The sequence below is a fragment of the Danio rerio genome, chromosome 4, assembly GCF_049306965.1.
Source record: "Danio rerio strain Tuebingen ecotype United States chromosome 4, GRCz12tu, whole genome shotgun sequence".
Taxonomy (NCBI): domain Eukaryota; kingdom Metazoa; phylum Chordata; class Actinopteri; order Cypriniformes; family Danionidae; genus Danio; species Danio rerio.
Window position 1 is genome coordinate 48,733,748 of NC_133179.1, and position 11,732 is coordinate 48,745,479.

Sequence of the window (11,732 nt, forward strand, 5' to 3'; positions counted from 1 at the left end):
TATTTCATTAAATAAACACTCTGAGAATCTTGAATGAAGGTCACATCAATACGTTTTATCTTTTTAAACTCAGACAGACACATTCTCTTCTGACTGTTTCTAGCAGCATTCAAGTGTAGAGTTCCAATCTTAATGTCTCTCATAAATGATAGAAACAGTCAAAAACAGAAGAAGCTATCACACCATGTCCTGTTCTTCATCTTCACACATTTGTTTTCTCATTTTTCTCATGGATTTTCTAAGACGATACACTTCCTAATCACAGAAAGCTCCTTCCTTCATGCACCTCTTTACATCTCTTATAAGAGCAGATGGATCTGGACAATAGTCTTCAGCTTCAACACCTCACAGTCCCTTTGATTTTCTTGAAAGCTGAGTTAGTTGTTCAGTGTTATACACCACTGGTGCTCTTCATCCTCATTTAGTGATGAAGAAAAGAGCAGCCTGAATCATTGTAGTCTGTAGAATCGCTGTCAATGTCTGAAACTGCACTTTCAGTCTCGCTCTTGTCTTCTTTGGCCTGTGTTGTCGTCTTACCTCTGCCTTTTCTCCTTTTTATTGGGGCTTTGAAAAATGCCTCAGTTTGCATTTCTGCTTCATTTCCAGCCTCGTTGCTTTTTCCAGTGACTGGTATATTTTCTGTCAATACTGGCGTAACGATGTGATCATTCATGCCATCTATCTCAGAATTAACTGAAGCAGTACAACAGAATGCCCTGTAACAATTTTAGCCAGAGTCAATGTATTTGATTCAGACTCTACTGCCACCTCAGAGACTGGACCATCAGCAGAAGATCCCAGTCTCTGCAGCAGTGCAGCATCTACTTGCTTTCAATCTGAGTGTTTTCCTAAGGCACTGAACACGACTCTTCAAAACACCGAACATGCGCTCGACTAAAGCCCTTGTGCGCATATGAGCCTTTCTGTAGCTGAAATCCTTCTGAGCATGCCCACTGTCACCAAGCAAAACTCCATTACGATCTCTTCTGTCAAACTGAGTATACAGAGATGAGCTGAGGAGGATCATGAGTTGCACCTTTCCACCGTGCAGCAATGTTTGAAAACTCTAACTGGGGAGTTCATACACCTTGGACATTGATGGAAACCCAGTTCTTTTGGTTCCTGTATTCCTCCGCATCTGGAGTAGAGGGACGCTTAATGGGAATATGGGTTCCCTCTATGCAGCCGATGACTCCTGGGACATTTCCATATTCATTGAACAGTACATTGTAGTTAGCCTGGGTTCCAGCAATAGGGAGGTTCATGTGATGTGCTTTTAATTCACAAATGGTTTACTTTATGCATCTCGAACACTTTATTCATCAAAACCTTGCACTAGGTCACTTCTGTCTGCAAGAACTTGCCTGGCTGGTGGAAAGCGCTGATCATCATTGACATAGTCCAGGTAATCCATGTGTCCTCCAAATGAAATGAATCTGAAGTTAAACCTGCCTCCTGATAGGTTTAATTTAAGCCCCAGTTTAGTCCTGAAGTTGCTCTAGTGTTCCTGCAGGAAATCAGCCTGTTCAGTTCTGGACTAGACTAAGTCTTAGACTTTTTAAAACCGTGACAGAGAAAGCACATTTCTGTTAGTCTGATCTAATGGCCATTTCAGTCTAGGACTACGCTTAATCTTGGTCCAGGAAACCACCTCTTAATAAAGTAAAGGAAAGCCATTTTAAAATATTACAGATATATATTACCCATGTAATGATTTATGTGTTAGATTTGTAAAATGAGTCAGACACTATTATTAAATGACTGTTTCAGTTGTGATTACACTAAACTATTCTGCTTCCTTGTTATCTCATTATTATATTTCAGTGTTCTGTAAATTGATCATTATAACTGATTAAGATAATCTTGTTTATGGATTGTGAACTAAAACTCTTACACTATTTGGAAAACATCACATTCACTAAACACAATGTGGTAACTGATCCTGAATCTGTCAACTCTTTTCCACCGATCTAAAGGTTTTAATCACTCCCTGATTTCAATACAGAGTTACTGTAAAGATCTACTCAGATGATTAAGTTATCTGTATTTAATTTAACATTCCCTTTTATAATGATTTGTGTATAACTATGCATTTACTTATGTTATTTCCCTTTAAACAAATAATTAAAAGAACAAATAAATGAATAAAAGCTGCTAAGTAAGATTTTTTACTGATAATAATAAATCATTTGTCACAACCAAAACACATCAACCCCGTCTTCCATTTTCTGAGGAAAATTATTCATATTTTTATTGACTTTTTATCCTGAATTTTGAAAAATGACCATAAAAAATAGTATTAAACATCTGTACTGTAATAGCAAGTATTGATAAACAGGTATATTGATTAAAATAAGAGTCTGAAAACCCCTTCAGAAATAGAGAGATAACACATGTACATTCAAATTATGTGTTGCAAACAATAAATAAAAGACAAACTACAACATTTGAACTGAATGTAATACTGTTTAATGGTTTTCTTGATTTGTCCTCTGGTTAAACATTATTCATTTATATAGAAATCTCTAATCTTATTTTAAAGGTTGAACATTGCTGTAAATATTCATCAGAGACCTCTCAGGTTTCATCTTTAAAACCTTCTCTAAATCTTCCATCAACACACTCGTCTTCAGGACACGCCCACAGTCAGGAGAGTCTCATGAATATTTATGTCAGTGTCACTCTGTGGAGCCAGTAATATTTCAGGATCTACCTGTAGATCACACAGGTGTGTTTTAGTGAAGTGAAAGCTCAGATTGTGTTCCTGCTGCACAAGAGCGTCTGTACTTCTGCATGTGAGTTTAACACTTCTACATTACGCTGATTTGTGGAGATGATGAAGGGTTTATATGTGTGAGTGTGATTTAAATGTCTGATCCTGAAGATCAAATCCTCAAACACAGATTAAACACTGAGTCAAACACGCTCATTTAAACACTGTGTCTAAAAGCTTTATTTTTAATCCCTTTAAAGTGTTTGTGCTCTTCTATATCAGACTGACTCAATAGTGTCCAATAATTCAGCATTAAATATAACTCTAAACATTCAGAGTCACCAAATCAAAAGTAAAGTTAAAGCAGACCTTCAGTTGAACAGGAAGAAAAGCTGAAAACAACAAGCTGACGATCCTTAAACAACACTGCATTTAACCTTTGACCGTCAGAGTAACTCATTAACCAAATAGCCTCTTTAGTAGAGAGACATTTTATTACTCACTAAATCAACAATTGGCTGAACCTGAACTTCTCTTGATAAACTCTATATAACATGCATTTACTTTAAATCAAATGTGAAACAGCTGAGATGTCAGATCAGGGTAGAACCAACTGCATTCATGTTAAGGACTATATATATATGTATGTATGTGTGTATGATAGTTTCCTGAAAGCTCTGCTAATGTCTGCATTGGTGTTTTAGCTGCAGTATGGCAGAGGAGCGAGTAAAGGGCTCTCTCTCAGAGAAACACAGGTATTGACTGTTTTTACACCATTATTTCAACATGACAACAGACAGATCTTCAGTCAACTATTAGTCTGTGCTGAATTAAACTGAACAAACTCATATTTGTCTGATAATCTCTTGTAAAGGAGACTGAAGTTTGTCCTGCAGTTTATTCCTCTGGTGTGTTTGTGTGTTCAGTGTGAGATCAGGATCATTTGTGTCCAGCTCTGTGTCTCTGAAGAGTGACTGGTCTAAAGGTGGTCCTCCTCCAGACCTCAGAGGGAAAACACCATCATCAGTCAAAAGGTATTTAGTGTTTTACATTATTGGTCACACTTGGACTGTATTGAACATGTTATTGTGAACCAACAATCCAGAAAATAGAGTCATTAGTAAATGCATCAGTTGTTTGGATGAATCAAATGACTCAATGACTTTTGGTGAATTTAGACATTTACAGACACCTAGTTATGGTTTTAGTTTCTTATTCAGAGTATCTTTTAGACAGGCAAGGGGACAAAACAGGAGTAATCAATCAGAATCAAGGGTAATCCACAAAGAGTAATCCAATATCCAGACAGCGAACAATAAACACAGAAGATTAAACACACACCAGCGAAACACGCTCTGAGTGTACATGAACGAGTAACACACCGCTAATCACCAAGAGTACTCCAGTAAACAGAGCTGATGGCTGATTTTGGAGCGCTGCTTCATGAAGCTTCAATACCTTTACATTTATTTTGTTGTAAATCAGTGGATCAGAGCATTTGACAGATCTATTGACAGCTCAGTTTAGCCAGTTCTAGAAAATGTTTGGTCGTCCCACACATCTTCTATTAAAGGATTATGGGGCCACTGTGCTCTGAGGAACCTTCAGTGCAGCAGAAATGTTTCTGTAACCTTGACCAGATCTGTGTCTTGCCTCAATTCAGTCTCTGAGCTGTTCAGGCAGTTCCTCTGACCTCATGATTGTCATTGGCTCTGAGATGCATTGTGAGCTGTAAGCTCTTATATAGACAGGTGTGTGGCTTTAATCAAGTCCAAACGCGACAGAACGACGCAATTTTTAAATGGATCCAGCGGATAATATTATAGTGCGCCTTAAACAAGGTGATCGCTCTATTGAGCGATATATAAAGGAGTTTTTGCAATTAGCTGCGAAGAGCTCTCACAGTGACCTCTTGCTAATGATGTTTTTTCGGGGAGGACTTTTGGAACCAGTCCGGTCACGCATGCCGCCATACGAGGATGACTGGAACCTGTATCGGTTTGTGGAGGAGGCTTTGCTAATCGCTGGCTCCCCCCTCTCTGTTGCCTTGAAGGAGGAGAACCCTCAGGAGGGAGGCCTGAGTAGATGGCAACAGAGAGGGATATTTTCGGGGCCAGCTGATTTAACTAAAGGAAAGAGGAGAGAGGCAGGACTGGAGTTACGGACTTACCTGCGTCGGGTTACCAGAAGAATACCCTTCTCAGAGCCCCTGGAGAGTCTTCTGGAGCTGTGTGAAACTTCAGCCTCTTCTCTATGCCCACAATGCCCGCCAGTATCAGCTCCAGTTCCAGAGCAAGCTCCTTCTCCAGATGACACCGTTCTCACGTCTCAAACCACCAGACGAGGGAGGCGCAGGAAGAGGACAGCTCCAGCCCCAGAGCGCCCGCCAGTGTCGGCTCCAGCCCCAGAGCGCCCGCCAGTGTCGGCTCCAGCCCCAGAGCGCCCGCCAGTGTCGGCTCCAGCCCCAGAGCGCCAGCCAGTGTCGGCTCCAGCCCCAGAGCGCAGTACAATGTCAGTTCCAGTCTGGCTTCTGGCCTTACCGGCGCCACCCAGGCTCCTCGCCCTGCCGGTCCCAGCCCGGCTCCTGGCATTACCAACGCCATCCAGACGTCTTGCTCTGCCGGCACCTCCCAGACGCCTTGCCCTGCCGGCCCCAGTCCGGCTCCAGGCCCTGCCGGTTTCAGTCCGGCTCTTTGCTCTGCCGACCTCGCTCGGGCTCCTTGCTCTGCCAGCTCCAGTCCAGCTCCCTCCAGTCCCGCCGGCTCCAGTCCAGCTGCCTCCAGTCCTGCCGGCTCCAGTCCAGCTGCCTCCACTCCCGCCGGCTCCAGTCCAGCTGCCTCCACTCCCGCTGGCTCCAGTCCAGCTGTCTCCACTCCCGCCGGCTCCAGTCCAGCTGCCTCCAGTCCCGCTGGCTCCAGTCCAGCTGCCTCCAGTCCCACCGGCTCCTGTCCAGTTGCCTCTCCAGCTGGCTCTCTTGGGGTTCCCTGCCTTGTGTTTTCTGCAGGATCATCCGTGGGTCATCCCTCCCGCCCCTCCCTGGTGGTTCTCATTTCGGACTGATTCCCCGGCTGCACCCTGGCTTCCTGTTGGGGCGCCTGACCCACAGACTGACCCTGATCTGGCCCTCCCATCCCTCCCTTTGTTCCTGCTCCGCTCCGCCCCCAAGTAGTCTGGGAGCGTCTGGAAGCCGCTCTTTAGAGGGGGGGTAATGTCACATCCGTCTGTGACCACCTGAGGGCGCTGTAGTGCTCTAGGACTTTGTAGGCGCTACAGTGCCCCAGGAAAAACTACATTTTCATACATGCCCCGCGCACACACCGGAACACCTACACTGACCTGTCATCACATCTGTTTTGTGTTACTGTTGATTATCTGGACTATTTATACTACCATTTCACCACTGTTTGTTATCGCGTTGTTTGTCTTCCTTGTCTGAGTATCGAGTAAGTCTAAGAGTCCTAGTTTGTTATTCTGATCCTGTTCTTGTATTTTGCATTAGTCTAGTTTGTGTGTTATTGTCTCGTCTGTTTTCTATTTAGGTTTAGTTGTTTGAGTTTGTTTTTCCTGAGCCTCGTCTCTGATTTAGTTTCTGGTTTTGTCGTTTATTTGTTACTTTGTATTCTTATCACCTTGTTGGTTGCACTGTAAATAAATAATCTGCACTTGGATCCGCACCTTTTTGTTTATTGTTTTGATCACGCTAAAACGTGACAATCAGTGTATTCAAACACAGCTGGACTCAACTGATGGTGAAGAACCATCTCAAGGAGGATCAGAAGAAATGGACAGCAGCTGAGTTCACAGCAAAGAGTCTGAACCATGTGATATTTCAGCTTTTCTTTATTATGAAATCTGCAAAAACGTCTACAGTTCAGTGTTGTTCTGTCAGTATGGGCTGCTGTGTGGACATTAATGAGGAAACAATGAACTTAAATGATTTTACCACAATAGAACAAAGAGTGGGTCTGAATACTTTCTGTACGCACTGTAAGTCTAATCTGTTTAACAGACCTGATCAGCCTGACCTTGAGCTAAGAGTTACTTTGTGCTAGTTTTGTGCCTGGTGAAATCTGTTTTTTTCCAAAAATTTTCTCTTTTGTCAGTTTTAATACACTTATAAAGGAGACTGAAGTTTGTCCTGCAGTTTATTCCTCTGGTGTGTTTGTGTGTTCAGTGTGAGATCAGGATCATGTGTGTCCAGCTCTGTGTCTCTGAAGAGTGACTGGTCAATGGGTCATCTTCCACCAGACCTCAGAGAGAAAACACCATCATCTGCCCGAAGGTATTTTGTGTTTCACATTATTGATCACACATGGATTGTTTCAGGCATATTATTGTGAACCAACAATCCAGTAAAGAGAATAGGTGCGTTCGACTTCATGCAGCGCTGCGCAGATCGATCGAAATCTGTCTTAAAGCGGTGCATGCTGGTTAGAAATCTTGTTCGGATTAATGCTGCGCTGACGCCATGTGACTGTCACATGTGGCATTAAAGTACCGCGACAGCGCTCCGAGATCAGACGGCAGACTCAGACTGTGCAGCTTCTGAAGAGCGACTGCAGGAGCTCTGATGACGACACCGATATTACACGATTGGCTGAGTTCACCACATAACAACAAACACGTGTATTTCGGGTTTATAATTGGACAAATTCCTATTCAAAAGTTTCAAAACAAACAATTCACTTTTCACACCCTCTCTATCCTGTACACATCTTGCTTATTAAAAGACTACAAATATTTTACTGCAGTAATCATCTTTTGTTAAATAATCTGGTTATAAACGCTGGCTTGTTTGCAAAGGTTTATTTTTTAACTTTTTTATACAGACCATTTACTGCATTCATCTCCATGAACAATTTAAATTATCTATTTTAGTGTATATTTTAGTGAATAAGCTATGAACTCAAATACAGACTTGAATAAATAATCATCATCATTGATCCTGCCACCTTAAAGCTCTCTTAACAAATTAAGTTAAATAACTATTTTATTAAATAATTATAAAATGGCTTTATTATTATAATATAAATATATATTTTATTTCCTGTCTAGCAGTTTAAAGGCTACCTGCTCTTTCTGGGAAACTTCTACATAGCTCACTTATTTTACCTTTTGTTCTTTTCAACACAATCTTTTTGGATTAAAATGCTTTTTTGAAAATACTTTCATTATCCAAATAATCTCATTTAATAAGACCTAATCAAAACAACTTGTTTTGCTTTTTACAAACAAGAAATATTAGCCTAAAGATTGATGTTTAACTCCTAGAATTTGTGCTTATTGCTTTGTATTTAATAGACCTGTTCGTTTTTATGTTTATATTAACCTCTCATTTCCTCTTATTTCTCTGATGCATTTGTTATATGTTATTCATAATTCTCCCTTATTGTTTAAAAAGGAACTATAGTTTGTAGAGACTGTATTCTACTTTATTTGTAAATGTTTTTTTGTGATAAATAAAAATAACAAAAAATTATGATGACGCCATGTGATCGGTCATCATGACTGCAGCAACTTTGAGTCCCGAAGTGTCCTGCTGTCCGTCTTGACGGCTCTGTTTTCAACTCCGCCCCGCCTGCTCTTGGCTAATCTCGTTGATCACCGGCTGCAGCTGAGCTTCATGTCGAACGCACCTAATCACTTCTAAATGAATCGGTAGTGTGAATGAATCAAATGATTCAATTACTTTGACTCATTTACAGACACCTAGTGGCAGATTTAGTTTCTTATTCAGACAATCTCCAGTGGATCTTCCAGGTAGGAAAAACTCATTTTGATTCATATTTAAACTGTAAATATAACACAGAAAATGTTTACTGGAAAAGATCCTGCTTCTGCAACACATTTCATTTGTAACTGTTATTTTTCATGTAATTAAAGATGTTAAGAATTAAAAAGTATTTGTTAAGTGAGGAATAATTAACTGCAAATCATTAAATTATTCGCGAATAGTTCACACACATTACACATTTAGTGTGCATTATTTTCTAATAATTCAACAGACCAGAGTGGATTATTCTGCAGTTTTTAATAGATGTCTAAACAATGATAGCCAGACCAAAAAAGGGTCAATTTAAGCAGATAAACCTAAAAATCTACTAAACATCTAACTATAGTCCAGAACTAGACTAGTCATCAAATACACAGATCAGACAGATTCACACTGCTGCATATCTGATGACTAGTCTAGTTTTGGGCTGTTGTTAAACATCTATTAGACTTCTTTTAAATATAAATGTAATAATTGAAATCTGTTTGCTGGGATGCTGATGTTCCCACAGCTAAAGCCGCCATGTTGTGTTCCAGACATTTGTCAGGTTTTTGTCCTCAAACTTCTCCTGTGTGAAACTAGTTTCTCATAAATCCAAAGTTTTCTGTGTGTTTTGATGTGATGTTTGACTGTGAAGTTACTGGAACCATTCAGTGTAGAGATATGGAACTGTCATGTGCTCAAAACCTGCCAAATCTGCTTTAGCTGTGTGTTTATCTGAAAATAACAACACCTTACAAAGTTTATCAGCCAATCAGAATCAAGCGTTCAACAGACTCATATTATAATGTCTTTTTGTCTTTATTGAGTAGTTTGTGGATGTACAACTGTATGTTAATGAATGTTTTATTTAAATATTGATCTTCTCTTTTCTTCAATCATAGAATCTTGAGAGTAAAATGATCAGATTTCTGAAGAATCAACTGGAAAACTTTAGGAAAATCTTACAACACAAAAACAGACAAGAGTTTATAAAGGAGTTTATTGAGAACAGAAGCATTCTCACAGAAGCAGCTCTTGATCTCACACTCTTCTTCCTGAGAGAGATGAAGCAAGATCAAGCTGCTGATACTCTCCAGGGTAAGAGACTCATGACCGTCAGTCTGACTGACACTTACTAATATAGCTGGAAAAGTCGAGACTAAATCTGTCTGTTTCTTTGCTTCTGTGTTTAGGCGAGTTGTTCTTTATTAATCAGCTTAAATGTAGCCTGAAGAAGAAATATCAAAGTGTGTTTGAAGGAATTGCTCAGCAAGGAGACTCCACACTTCTGAATAACATCTACACAGATCTCTATATCACTCAGGGTGCGAGTGAACAGGTCAACACTGAACATGAGATCAGACAGATTGAAGCTGCTTCCAGACCTCATCAGTCACTAGAGATACAGGTTGAATGCAAACATTTGTTTGAAGCAGCTGAACAAGACGAGCGGATCAGAACTGTCCTGACAAAAGGAGTTGCTGGCATCGGGAAATCAGTCTCTGTGCAAAAGTTTGTTCTGGATTGGGCTGAAGGGAAAGAAAATCAAGACATCAGCTTCATATTTCCTCTTCCATTCAGAGAGATGAACTTAAAGGAGAAAGAAAGACAAAGTTTAAAAGACCTCATAACTCAGTTTTTGCCAGAGACTAAAGGACTGAACCTTACAAGAAGCACACGATTCAAAGTCCTGTTCATCCTTGATGGATTGGATGAATGTCGTCTTCCTCTGAACTTTGCTGGTAATGAGACGTGTCGTGATGTATCTTCAGCAGTCTCTCTGGATGTTCTCCTGACGAACCTCATCAAGGGAAATCTGCTTCCTTCTGCTCTCATCTGGATCACCAGCAGACCAGCAGCTGCCAGTAAGATTCCTGCTGACTGTATCGACCGGCTGACAGAGATACGAGGATTCAATGATGCCCAAAAGGAGGAGTACTTCAGAAAGAGACTCACAGATCAGAATCAGGCCAGAGAAATCATTGATCACATTAAACAGTCAAAGAGTCTCTTTATTATGTGCCACATCCCAGTCTTCTGCTGGATTTCAGCCACTGTTCTCCAGAACATACTGAAACTGAAACACAGGGCTCATGCTGAAACACTGAAGGAATCTCCCAAGACTCTGACACAGATGTACACACACTTTCTCCGCTTTCAGATCCAGCAGAGCAGAAGAAAGTTTGATGGAGAAAACACAGCAGATGTCTCCTGGGATCCAAAGCTCATCCTTTCACTGGGGAAACTGGCCTTCCAGCAGCTGGAAAGAAACAATGTGATCTTCTATGAGAGCGATCTGAAAGACTGTGGCATTGACGTCTATAAGGCATCGGTGTACTCAGGCATGTGTACCCAGATCTTTAAGAAGGAGACGAGAATCATTCTTGGTACCATGTACTGCTTTCTTCACTTGAGCATTCAGGAGTTCATTGCAGCCCTTTATCAACATCTGCACAGTGAGAGGATTTATTTTTAGACAGAAAAGCAGAAATAAAGGCATGATTGATTTGCTGAAGGCTGCAGTGGACAAGGCTCTGGAAAGTGAGAATGGACATCTGGACCTTTACCTTCGCTTCCTTCTCGGTCTGTCACTCCAGTCCAGTCGACAACTCTTACGAGGCCTGTTGACACAGCAGGATGACAGAGACCAGAGCAAAGAGGAAATAATTGCCTACATCAAGCAGAAACTTGAAGGAAATCTGTCTCCAGAGAGATCCATCAATCTGTTCTACTGTCTGAATGAACTGAACGACCAAACTCTGCTGAAAGAGATTCAGTCTCACCTCAGTAGAGGAAGTCTGTCATTTGCTGACCTTTCACCTGCCCAGTGGTCTGCTCTGGTCTTTGTGTTGTTGACCTCAGAGGAGGACCTGGAGGAGTTTGAACTTCAGAAATTCAAGAGATCAGATGAGTGTCTCATCAGACTATCAGCAGTCATCAAAACCTCCAAAAGAGCTCTGTAAGTCAAAGTGCCATGTTTACTTGCAGTGAAAACCTTATTCATAAAGCAGAACAAGCAGGATTCAGCATGTAAAAACACCAGTTACTCCCAGTATGCATGCAAGTGAGTGTCTGGTGAACTTAGAGAAGAATAGATTCAACTTTATAGTTACTTTCACCATGTGTATCTGATATGAATAAAACACATCAGCAATTTATATTTGAATGAATTGTTGGACTTTCATCGACTTTCTTGTGTGTTTCACAAACTCTAAATGTCTTGTTTTATTAGTGCTTGTTTGTATTTACATGTAGATGTTCATC

At 40.8% G+C, this 11,732-nt stretch overlaps 1 protein-coding gene across 1 annotated transcript; it reads left to right on the forward strand.

Annotated features, from left to right (window-relative positions):
* Nucleotides 1–3,289: 3,289 nt before the first annotated feature.
* Nucleotides 3,290–11,458, forward strand: LOC794656 (FISNA and NACHT domain-containing protein). Its single transcript, NM_001128355.1, is given in 6 exon segments — nt 3,290–3,468; nt 3,640–3,747; nt 6,888–6,995; nt 8,419–8,473; nt 9,371–9,566; nt 9,662–11,458. Coding segments are annotated over 6 exon segments (1,794 nt in total). The 5' UTR covers nt 3,290–3,424; the 3' UTR covers nt 10,945–11,458.
* Nucleotides 11,459–11,732: the final 274 nt, after the last annotated feature.